The sequence below is a fragment of the Saccopteryx bilineata genome, chromosome 1 (genome assembly GCF_036850765.1).
Source record: "Saccopteryx bilineata isolate mSacBil1 chromosome 1, mSacBil1_pri_phased_curated, whole genome shotgun sequence".
Taxonomy (NCBI): Eukaryota; Metazoa; Chordata; class Mammalia; order Chiroptera; family Emballonuridae; genus Saccopteryx; species Saccopteryx bilineata.
In genome coordinates this window covers 32,560,615-32,573,778 of record NC_089490.1, presented here as the reverse complement: position 1 = coordinate 32,573,778, position 13,164 = coordinate 32,560,615, and the positions used below count along the sequence as shown (strand labels likewise).

The 13,164-nt window shown below is 34.2% G+C and overlaps 1 protein-coding gene across 2 annotated transcripts in view; it reads left to right on the top strand.

Annotated features, from left to right (window-relative positions):
* Positions 1-13,164, top strand: part of BMP5 (bone morphogenetic protein 5) — a 174,197-nt gene that overhangs the window by 83,610 nt on the left and 77,423 nt on the right. For both annotated transcript variants that reach the window (XR_010728200.1, XM_066252793.1), the window contains exon 3: positions 4,230-4,378. Coding sequence is in view for 1 of the 2 variants with exons in the window: in XM_066252793.1 (XP_066108890.1) it covers positions 4,230-4,378 (149 nt within the window). In the remaining variant the exon portion in view is untranslated. The remainder of the gene's footprint in view (positions 1-4,229; positions 4,379-13,164) is intronic.

Genomic DNA, 13,164 nt, shown 5'->3' with positions numbered 1-13,164 from the left:
CTGATACTTCTCATCTCTCTCCCTTCCTGTCTGTCCCTATCTGTCCCTCTCTCTGACTTTCTCTGCCACAAAAAAGAAAAAGGATCCATGAGTCTTATACCTTCTGCACAAGCAATAGGATACCAATGAGAAATATTTGCTAATCATATTTAGAAACAGACAAGATCACTATCTTGCCACAAATCTGTGATTCAGCATAACCCTTGATAAAACAGATTTCAGCAAAAGATGAATGGGGTTCTATCTAAAGACATATCCAATGCATGTTATTTTATCTAATTCCCTTGCAAAGAAATGATTTAATTTTAAAGAAGTTTTACTTGTGAATTCCACCGATAGTGTTATAGAGAGATAACAAAGTATATACTTCTTTGGGAACACTCAGCTTTGTCTATGTACATTCCTTCTTGTGTTGAAATAATGTTCCATTTTCTATTTTCTAAATATGAATTTGTGTGTCCTGTAAATATCCTCATGTTTCTTGCATTAACTAAAAATCCTTCCAACTTGATACAGTCTTCTGCTACTGCCTCAAATTTCACAGTATTTTGCTTCTTCAAATTGTAGACAAGATCACAGTCTGGAGGCTTGAAGTCCAAAATTAAGGTGTTTGTAGGGGCATGCTCATTCCAAAACCTGTAACCTGTAGGCAAGAATCGTTTCTTTTGTTTGTTTGTTTTTGTTTTTTGCCTCTTTCATATTCTGGCAGCCACAGTAGTTCCTTGGCTTGTGTCAGCATAATTTCCATCTCTGCCTTGTTTTCATATGGCCGCTGTGTGTTTCCCTCTCTCTGTCTCTTCTGCTCCTCCTTAAAAGGACAGCAGCCATATTGGATTAGAGCCTACCCTAATGACATCATTTTAACTTGATTACAACCCCAAATCCTTATTTCCGAATAAGATCACATTCACAAAAATTAGGATTTCCATGTTTCTTTTTGGAGGACACAATACAACACATACCAGGGAGCATATCAGTTAGTGTTGGATGAAAAAAAAATAGAGCCATTATGAATGAAGAGGAGCAGGGCTTTATTACAGTGGTTAACCTTCCTGTGAATGTGGGACCCAGTTAAATAGTTTCTGTAAAGCTGCTGCGTTTGCATGTGGTGATGGTATTAAAGTTTGGAGCACAAGCTTTTTCCCATATAAAAAGGAAAAATTTGGACACAGAGACATACACATAGAGAGAAGATGCTGTGAAGATACAGGGAGAAGACAGTTGACTATAAACTGAGAAGAGAGGACTGGAACAGATAATTCTCTCTCAGCCCTCAAAGCAACCAGTCATACTAACCCCTTGATTTTGGACTTCAGAAGTATGACAGTAAACTTCTGTTGTTTAACAGAACAGTAACTTCTGTTACTACCCAATGTAGTACTTCGTTAAGGCAGCCTTAGAAAACTTATGAAATATTTGCTTATGTACATTCATGTAACTGGACTTTTTTTATTGGCTAGGATGCAAACTTTAATTTTAGTTTCATTATTATAATTGCACACAACATAAAGAAATTATATTATGGATTTAATGTCTGATATAAATGAATACATTTTTTTACATATATTTGCTCTCTACTGTATTTCTTGTAAATACATTAGTCTTTAAATTTTTCTTTTTAATAAAAGAAAATTTGTAAAAATTTCTTTTAAAAAGTCAGGTGGTCATGGTAAGACAGAGCAACTTTTAATGAGTTTATTTTATATTTCTCATAGGAAATATTTAGTATGTTCTGTTCCCAGTGAAAGGATTGCTATTTCTTAGTGGAGTAATTTTATACTTTAAAATAAAAAACATCTACAGAGTGGGCAGTCATTTATTTTTAAAATACTATGTGAAAGTTGCTATATGAGTGAAAACTATTTAATTATTACCATTGTGCTTACTAATAGTAGACTTGATTCTCCCAGAACATATTCTCTTGTCTGTACGTAATTCAGAAGGGCTTCTTATATAAGAGAGGAGAAATTAAAGAATTCATGTTATCAAAAATTAAAACAATTTGAAAGTAAAAAATAAAGTAGCTTTACTCAAGAATAGGAAACATAAAACTTAAGAAAGTAAGTGAAACTTCTTACCTTTTTAGAAGTGAACTAAAATATATGATATAAATTTTTCAAAGCATACTACTTGTATATTTAGATATTTAGGGCTTGCTTGAATTCTTTGGTTGGTGACTTTTTAAAATATATCTATTAAAACAGTAATTATTTTCCCCATAGAACATGCTTAACTGTTATGGGCTTGAACATGGATAGTTTGGGGGTTATTTTTTTCTAAAAATATAGAACAACTTTAAAAAATAATAGAAAATACCACCTGGATAACTACCTAATGATTTTTGTTAACTTGTTGAAACTAGTCATCAAAATTTACCTCTTTTTTTTTTCAAGTATTTACTTATATCATGCCAAAAGATGTTGTAAGCTTTGCAGAATTTATTAGAACATTTTTACCATGTTTTAAATGAAATCAGTCTTGAAAGCAAGATAGCAATTTGGTATTCCTCAAGATATAGGATGACTTCTTCTTTTGTTTAAGAAGCTAATAAGGTGATAAAGTTAATTCTAAGATTATAGTTTCAAGATATTTACTAAATATCTCAAAGTTGTAAGGGTAACCTTTTTTTGGAGCTTATTTATCTGGTGGGTTTTCTAAGTTAGGTGGAAGAAGGAGAATTGGACATTCCATCATATTGTGAATATCCTCGGTTCTTAGAGTTCAAATGGGAACTGTTTGAAACTTCTCATTGCTTTGCGGTACATGCTCATCCTATGTCTCGGTATCTCAAAGTGAGTAACATATTGGATATTTAAAAAGTAACTGCAACCTTCCTGTGGTAAGCACTATGATTAAAATTGTAAGGAGAATGAGTTTTGTAGTTCAGAGTAGGTTAGCTGGACAATTGAATTGATTATAATACATTTATTTTATCTTCCTTAGATTAATGGAAGAATGGCCTAAATCAAGTTAAAGTAAAGATGATGTAGCTTCTAAAATAGTGACTTCTGTTAAAAATAGTTCAATTTTTAATTATAGAGCACTTTATCAAAAAAATGAACACATATCCATGATTTAATTTTATTCAAAATTTGCTTTTTACATTTTGTAAGCCACCTTTGAAATGACTTCTTTGATGCAGATAGATTGTAAAAACAGTAAAATAATATTTAGCACAGCTTATGACATAGTTCTGATTTTCCTCATATAAATAATAAGCTCTCTCACAGATTCAGAGCAGTATAAAAGGTCATAAAATGCATAATAGTATATTGCTATTTTGCTTTGAAGGCGTTCCAATGTTTTACCATTAACCTATCTGAACCTCAAATTCATCAATATAAAAGAGCTGCAATAAAGATTAAATGTCAGAAATATGTGACATTTTGCTCAGAAACTGCCTGTAGTAAGAAAATAATGAATAATATAATTCATCATAATTTAACAACTATTCATAAATTTGTAAATTTAATGGTAAAGTTAAGATTGGCAAATACTAATAACAGTAACATTGTGAAGATTATTCTAAATCATACAAGATCATATTCATAGCTATTACTGTCCCCAGGGACTAAGGCATGCAGAAGGTATTAAAGCAAGTCAGGGTAGAATTTTAGCTCAATCCATGGAATTTACCCCTTAAATGAATAGTGCACTCTCTGATGCTCTTTTAGACCTTTGGCATGCATAGAATAATTTATATTAAAGAAATAAAATGAAGTAAAAATGAAAAATATATATAACAAAATGGAAAATACATAATGATAATGGAAACAAATGGAAAACTATCTCTGTGCTCTATACTTTTGAGAATCCATGTTTATCCGGACCAGAGAAGTTGCTTTTACTTCCATCTCTGTTCAGTTTAATCCTTGCGTGTGAGCTTGCTAGTAAGAGCTGCTTACGGATAGATAGTGTTTTTGGGGAACTGATTATCAGGGACCAAATCAAGCTCACTAAGTCGGTTTGCAAAGGCCAGTGAAGAGCAGGAAAATGGAAATTACTTTCAGATATTACTAATCTGCACCAGGTTTGGGCTAGGAGTCTAGCAATAAAAAAGGTTCTGTATCTTATTACTGATCACTTGAGTCACTTGTTTCCCTTGTTCTTTAATTAACTCCTGTTTTTTAAAAAGTGCTTTTGCAATGTTTTCACTTAAGTTTAGGAAATGATGGTCTTCGTTTAAACCTTTAACTTTTTTTTTTTATTGTTGTTCTTTTTCTCCTCAGGGATGCAGATCTGTTTTTGTTAGACACAAGAAAGGCCCAGGCTTTAGATGTGGGTTGGCTTGTCTTTGATATCACTGTGACCAGCAATCACTGGGTGATTAATCCACAGAACAATCTGGGCTTACAACTCTGTGCAGAAACAGGAGATGGTAAGCACTGAATTTCATGTATTTTTTGTGGTGCTGGTTTTGACATATTGAGAGTTACAGCTCTTTGTTCAATTTAACCAATATATGCTTTATACTTAGGATGTGCAAGGTAGTGCTTTTCATAGGATAGTGCACTACATTAATTAGTTAATTGGTTTACAAACACATTTACTCAACCTACTTTTATTGACAAGCTCTGTGGTAAGGGTGGAGAGGTAAAGAATTAGGTACTATTCCATTCTCAAAGAGTTTTTAATCTTGTATTCAAAACCTGTATGCAAACAAGCAGAAATGATGTAATATAACAATACCAAAAGAGAACTATATAGAAATACAAAAAGCTATGGATCTTTGATTGTGGCAGTGGCTACAAAACTATATAGTTTGTGTCAACACAGATTGAACTGTACATTAAATAAAAACTGGTATGTATTACCTTACGTGGGTTACATCTCAAAATCTGACTAAAAATAACAAAGAAATGTATATTGTAAAAGGTGCTAGGGAAATAGAGCAAAGAGCTACTATTAATAATGCAAAGGGAAAGGGAGACTGGGGGTGGAACAAAAACAGTCACAAAAAAACCCACAGAAAATAAAATTGAGTTAAGTTTTAACATGTAATATTTAGTCAAAGACAACAGCTCCAGAATCACTTATGGGAGGCGTCGATAGGAGGTCTTCTGCTTTAAGAAACCCCAGATGTTATTCTTATGCGCTCAAGTGTTCATTGGGCAGTTATGTGCTGTGAGCTTGGCTAGATGCCGGAGATGAAATGGTGAGCAGAGGCAGAGATGGCTTCAAGAGACTTGACGAGGCACAGGTAGTAACCACACATTGATACTGTTGACTGTATGTCGCTACACACTGAGCTGGACTTAGGAGAATTGAAGAGCCAGAGAATTTGAGCTACCATGTGAAAGATTAGGAACATTGACTAGGGAAGGAGTTGTGTAAGGGTAGCCATTTCAGTCAAATAGAAAAGAACTTACAGATTGTGGGGAGAGGGTTCTTGGCACACGTGGTTGGGAGGTCAGGGAAGCTAAGGCCAATTTATTCAGAGTGTGGTTGGCCCTGGTCATTCAGAGTCCAAACATTTTAAATTCAAATCTGGACTTTTAGGTTATTTAAAACTATATTTACTATGGTAGTAGGACAGAATGTAATCTATTTAATAATTTGTTAGCTTGATTAGTAACTTTTAAATATTTATAAGTGTTCCAAGTGGGCCTACATTGTGTTCTGCTGCACACCCTGCAGTTACTAGGGTCAGGCCCAGGGAGGGTAGTTTTCAAAGGGATGCTAATCCGAAGTTATGCCTTAATAAGTTTTCCTGCTTTTAGTGTTTCATAGGATCAGGCAACAGAAACATTCGTCATAGAATCTGGCTCACTCACTTCTCCTTGTTTACTGAAGTACGGTTACGTACACAGTATGTCTGTCTGGTCTCTTTCAAGGGGGTTCATTACTGTAGCAACAGGGCTTCATGTGGCATTGTTTTATGTACAAGCAAATTCACAACCTAAGAATAATACCATAACTAATGTTCTGACTCCGAGGTTTTGTATATGGAATGAGGCTGACAGCCATAAATTAAGTATATTCCGGAGTTAGTCTAATGAAGGTTTCATGTGCTTCAGATCTTGATTGAGAAAAAGAATGTTTTTCCTGAAAGTGTTATGGAGAAATTTCAGATCTCCCCCCCCATCCCGACTTTCCACAGATTTTAATTACAATGCTGCATTTTTTTTTATAAACTATTTAAATATTTTGAATTACAGGTTATTTTCCAATTATGGCTTTGAGATCAGTGTTAAGGATTTTCAGAATTCAAACGTAATAAATGTGGACCAACAAAAGCACATATTTAAATAATCTTCCAAAAATTCTTACAATGTTAAACTACTGTACATTTATGGTCAGAAATGTGACTGAGAAACGGGCAGTGAGGGGGTGAGAGAGCCGTCTCTTCCCTGGTATGCGTCCCAAACAAAAAAATTAAATTAGTGGTATGTGTGCTCCTCCCAGTCTTCTCCTTGGGGATGTGCTTGAAATGTCTAACTAAACAACTCAAGAGATTGTGAAATATGATCAGCCCGTTTCCTTTTAATTCCCTCCCACCACCCACTAGAAAATTTTTAAATTTCCCTTTTGTTTTTCATTCCTCTTATATTGGTTCTCTTTCCTTTCCTTTCTATATAATTTAGCTTCTATTTGCTTTCAATTTATCATTTTCTCTGTCAGAACTACTTTATATTTTGAGTTTTCCCTTTTCCCTTAATTACTCTTTAATTTAGGGCAAATATTACTATAAATGACTGTTGAATTATTTATGGGTTTTTTTTGAGACCCTATAATAAACTAACATTTCACCTTTTCGAAGGCTTTTAAATTCTCTAAAAGTTAGGTTTGAGCCTGACCAGGCGGCGGCACAGTGGATAGAGCGTTGGACTGGGATGCGGAAGACCCAGGTTCAAGACCCTGAGGTCGCCAGCTTGAGCCCAGGTTCATCTGGTTTGAGCAAGGCTCACCAGCTTGAGCCCAAGGTCGCTCAGGCTGCTATAGCCCTCCAGTCAAGGCACATATGAGAAATCAATGAATGAACAACTAAGGAACCGCAATAAAGAATTGACGTTTCTCATCTCTCTCCCTTCCTGTGTGTCTGTCCCTATCTGTCCCTCTCTCTGGCTCTCTCTGTCTCTGCCAAAAAAAAAAAAAAAAAAAGTTAGGTTTAAGATGCAACATCTTGTTGCTCTTCATTTTTTTTTTTCCCATTGTGCATTGCAACACCATAGCTGTTCATTGATTGCTTTCTCATATGTGCCTTGACCACGAGCCTTCAGCAGACCGAGTAACCCCTTGCTGGAGCCAGCGACCTTGGGCTCAAGCTGGTGAGCTTTTGATCAAACCAGATGAGCCTGCGCTCAAGGTGGCGACCTCGGGGTCTCGAACCTAGGTCTTCCGCATCCCAGTACGACGCTCTATCCACTGCGCCACTGCCTGGTTCTTCTTTCTTTTTAATATTGTCTAATATGATAATATAAAAATGGTGAAATATGCTAAGCAAGCTGGCTTTTTGCATTTAAGCAATACTTAAAACACATTTTAACCAGAGGTAAAGCATATATGACCTTAGGAAAGCAAATGACCTTCCCAGTACCTTAATTGTATTAACTGCAACCTCATGGAGAATATACATGTGACATTTATCTATAAATATGGGTAACCAGATGCTTCCACTTATTGTTGCTCTGTTCATTACTACTGCTGATGTTCTCAACATGATAGTGTGATACTGCTTCGGAGCCGACAGACCATCTTTTATCTGCAATAATGGATTCTGAATATGTTTAATGCTGCGCAAAAGTAACAGGAAGTTATGAAAGAAAGATACTCAGAAAAGTCTGCTTTCAGATTCATTTGTTGACTGTTATTTATTTATTTGTTCAACATAAGATTATTGAGTGCCTGTACATGCAAGACAAATAGCTTGGGAGACAGGCATATGTAGTTACTCTTACAAAAAATAGGGTACCGTAAATGCTAAATATAGTGACACAGCCAAGACACAACTATACAAACACAGAAAAGAGGTGTTTAAGTCCAAATGGAACGCCGACGAAAGGATCATGGTTTAGGTGGCTTTTACCATTTATTCCTCCTTCACCCTCCTCCTGACCCTCGGCACTGCAATCACCATACTGTAGTCTGTGTTCATGAGTTTCTCTCTCTCTCTTCTTTTGTGCTCAATTCCTCCTCTACCCCTTTCCCTACTTCCCCACCAACCTCATTGTCAGCCTGCTTTCTATGGGTCAGAGACAGCTTCAGGCGTCTTTTAAGGCTTTGAAATGAGTTCAGCTGGTTAAGATTTCAAGAAATGGAGATGTGGAGTCGGAGGGAGTTGTGTGGGTATATGGGGCGGTGGCGAGGCCAGGAAGAGAAAGTTCACCTCTGGATGAGGAAACAGTGTCAGTCAATACATAGACTGGGAAAATGGTGTGGGATAGTCTGGGAAAAGTCAGTAGTCCAGCATTGGCTTGAACGTTTCATGTATAAAATATGATTGCAGATGCTATTAGGAAAGTGATTTGGAGACAAATCATGGAAGGATCATGAAATATTACTTATGCATAATATATTCTTGTAGTTTGCTCACACTTCATAAAAGAACTAGACTTACTGCTTTAATCAATCACAGCAACACCATTGTGATTACATGTTGGAATGAATATCAGTTTCATGAGGTCATGGGATGTATATTTCTTGTTCAAAATTACACCCTTGGTGGTTGGTACAATGCAAGTTGTAGGTACTAAAACATGGCTGGAATGATCATTGAATGAGTTTGTGATTTAAAAGACTCTTTTAGACCACCTGACACTGAACATGTTACTCTTAAAAAGACATTCCAAACTGTAAATTTTGGGTGATTATTAACCAAACCAGTTTGGTGTAACACAGGAGAAGAATTCTGTACCACAAACCACAGTGCAGTAGTTAAAACAGTTTTGATCATAAAGTGAGGAGAAAGTCAGTGATGAATATTACAAAATTTTGTTTATCCTGTTCCTGCAAAGAAAAAAATTACAAGGGCCTAAATATATTTTGGAAGTCAAAAAATAATTGAAATCAAAAGTAACATTATGGTTTCTCTGAGGACCTGTGGAAAATATGTCAGTTTGTGAAATATTCTTTTTAGAAACCTGATAAATGAACTGCCATGGATTTGGCAGGAGTGTTTGAGAATATTCTATTGATTTCTTTTTCATGCAGAATAGATTATTCTCTGTGTTTTATAGATCTGTTACAGCAAAATAAAGCAAACATGAGCAAATGAACAAACAAGCAAAAACGTCCTTCTTTTTAATGAGCAAATATAGAGATTCCAGAGAAGTGGTTGTATCCAATTTTTCAAACTCATTTTCAATGTTCTCAAGCACTCTCTCATAGTGATTAATACACCTCCAAGATAAAATATGTCCTCTAGCTTTAGGTCTGACTTATAATTTATTGTTAGATTTTTCATTTCTTAAATTATAAAAATATATTAATTATATGACTTATTAGAACTTTATTAAAATTTTTATTAAATCTATGGTAATAATTATCCTGTATGCACATATGCTCACAGCGTTTATTACATAGCAGTTGAATCTAGCTTTGAAGATGGGGTTTTCACCCTAAACACTATGATTTTTTATTGTTTGATGCTTTATAGTATAAACCTTCTAAGTACATTAATTCTGTTTTCAAACTTGAGTTTATAGAATAATCTAGAGATGGAAAAACAAAAACTGTATTTTGGGGATCATTAGAATGTCTTTTAAAAAACCCTATGTTTTCAGACATTTTAGGTTTGGCAATACTCAGAATGAATTTTGCCAATGATTTTTTCCTCTCTATTCAAACCCACTTATACATCAAGGAAAATTCAATCCGTATGTTTCTGATTCATTTGTATTCAAGTCATCAAAATGTTGTTTCATAAAGGTATTGTTTAATGTCCAAGAAACATTACAAAGTTCTTTTTTAATAAGACTCTAAACTCATTTTTCTTCAAACAAAGTTGCAGCACACCAGTAATTTCCAAGTGTATCAAGGTAAGAATTCATATTTAAAGTCAGAGAAGTCAATGTTTTTACTAAATTTTGTAGCCATATCAAGAAAAAAAAGATTTCAGAGATATAATTCTCAAGTTAAATTCCATTATAATTTAGATGCTTAAATATAAATTGAATAAATTTGTAGTCATTGCTACAGATAACTTAGAATTTAAAGTTTTGATTCCTAATTTAAGTAAGAAGAATAAGTAAATAGAATAGAAAGCTCCATTCTGGAAGTATACATTCTAAAAACTCAGGAAAGCTAGATATAAACATTGGTTATATAGAATGTTTCATATTTTAGCCATAGCATAAATAAAATGAGTATTATAGCAATTACCTTACAAGGACAGTGTGAAGTTATATTAGATGATAAGGCCTAGAATATGGTAGAATGAAAATGTAAGTCTTTATGCTAAATTGTCTAAAGAGTCATTCACAAGGATTTTATTTGTTTTCTTTTCTTTTTTTTTTTTTTTGTATTTTTCTGAAGTGAGAAGCAGGAAGGCAGAGAGACAGACTCCTGTATGTGTCTGACTGGAATCCACCTGGCATTCCCACTAGGGGACGATGCTCTGCCCATCTGGGGCATTGCTCCATTGCAACTAGAGCCATTCTAGCGCCTGAGGCAGAGGCCATGGAGCCATCCTCAGAGCCCAGGACAACTTGCTCCAATGTAGCCTTGGCTTTGGGAGGGGAAGAGAGTGAGAGAAAGGAGAGGGGAAAGGGTGGAGAAGCAGATGGTCACTTCTCCTGTGTGCCCTGCCTGGGAATCAAACCTGGACATCCACACACAGGGCTGACGCTCTACCACTGAGTCAACTGGCCAGGGCCAACAGGGGCTTTTGATTTGCTCCAAGTGGCGCTTCTTTTCTAAGGAGCAATTAATTTATTATGATGGTTTTACAGATGTTTTAAGGAAGTTTTAGATAAATTCCCAAATGTTAGTATACCAAAAATCGGTAAGATTATTGACTTAAGTTCTTAAACTTTGAGTTGGCGGCACAGTGGATAGACAATTTCATTTTTATTCTCACGTCTAATAACTTTGCTTGATAAAATGTTTGCTGATATGAAACGTTTAAATACATTCTGATCCAGGGTATGAAACCAATAGAAATGAACATTCAGAGATATATGTCATCAATTGTTTGCTTATACTCATTAGGTATTCATAGACATTAGCAAATATCAAATTATTAGTACTTAATATGGTACTTTTCTTGAGTTCCAACTGTTTTATACTTAGAAAAAAATAAGTTATTTTGAGAATAATTAATTTTATTCAAAATGGAAGGGAAACAAGCTTCTTATCACTCCATAGGATGATATACAGAGATAATTAGTTAAAATCTTCCCTACATTAACATCAGAAAGCTTTCACAACTCAGAGAAGCCACAATATGAATTATTGGTATTTGACTAGTAAACATATTAGCAAGCCTTACACATCAACATAGCTTCTTACAAAGATTGTAGAATTATAAGCCTTATTTTAATGATCCTAGAAAACATGGTTAAAAAATATTAATAATCTTTGCTAAGAATGGGAACCCAGTAGTTCCTAATATACAGGGTGTGTCCAAAGGAGGTTTATAGTTCATATGGAAAATAATACAATAATTAATAAATAAAAAATACAAAAATAGACTTTGTGACTCACAACTATCAACCTACTTTTGCCGACCTCTGTATGTTGTGCTGGTATTTATAGAAAATTATATTTAAAAAACCACTGTATAAATATTTCCCATAAAATAATCAGAAAACTGAAGATACCTTATGAAGTGATTGGAAGAACATCAAAGAAGACCTCCTTCCAAGTCATAAAAACAAACCACTGTAATAGTTGTCTTCTTGGCTTATAACCCATGTTGGTCATCAGCTCTTTTTTTCCCAGACATTGTAAAAGGGTAAAGTTATAGCATATTTTCTGCTTGATGGTACAGAAAGTTTTCTCTATTCTATTTTTATAAATTTTATATATATATATGTATATGTCTATACATATACATTAGAGCTTTTCTAAAAGTTTCAATAATTTAATCCTCTTTTATTTTTCCCAACATTATTGTCCAAATTTTTAAAAAGAAGTCTTAACTTTTGTTATCAATACAATAAAATTAAAAGTGAATATTTTGAAACTTTAGTACCCAGGGTTTTTTCATGTTCTCTATTCTTTGAGTTGTGTGGCCTTTTTGTTCATTCCTGGAAATTGACTACTGCTACATCTATAGTAACAATAAGGAATGTCATTAGTCATTTTTCTACAATCTTGAGGTGTTTTTTATTTCTATTGTTTTTTACTTTGTACAGAGTAATTTAGCATACTGATACAATTTTTCTTCAAAATTTCAGTATCCTGTGATACCTTCTAAATGTGCTATATTAGGAAAAAAGTCACATTTTTCAAAAATTTAGTGAAATCTTGTGATTTGCAGAATATATATTACTAATTAGAAAAATATATTCTAGTATCTAAAGTCCTTATGTTATCATGTATTAGACAAAGTACAAATTACTAACTTCATATTCTTCTATTTTTGTTTGTGAGCATGCTATTGAGAGATCTTGGAGTACTGTCTGCCTAAATTTAGTAAGTCCTGGAACCTGCTAGTTTTGAATGAAAGTATTTGGTTAAAAAAGTTCGTTGTGCTATCCTTACGATCTCTAAGACAATCTTTCTTACCTCAGACAAAATCTCCAATTAAGCCCCTGTGTCATCAGATGACTGTTTATCTGTGTCAAAGGCCAGATGATCTATGTGGCTGGTAATCTCAGTCTCAGCTGACATAATGTTAATAAACAGCAAAAGGAGCTCAGAGATCAAGGGTGATAGTTTCCTTTCTGTCTTGCTGTTTTGACTACAGTTTCTCATTACTATTTACATAAGTTCAGAAAGTTGAATTATGACCACTTCTCAGAGGATCTTTTAAACATTTTGAGATTTGATAATATTCTCTTTCCTTATCTAAACTTGATCTTATAAAGCAATTAAGTCATTTTCATTCATAAAAGCATTAGGCTCCTTTTGGCTGAATTTATAGTGATGACAATGGGTTCCAAATAAATAAATGGGAAAGTCTACATCAGAGAAACTGCAAGGATCACATATCTAGCTAAATGTTCTTGAAGGAAAAAGGAAACATATATGCCTACAATTTTTCTAGGTAAATATTAGGTA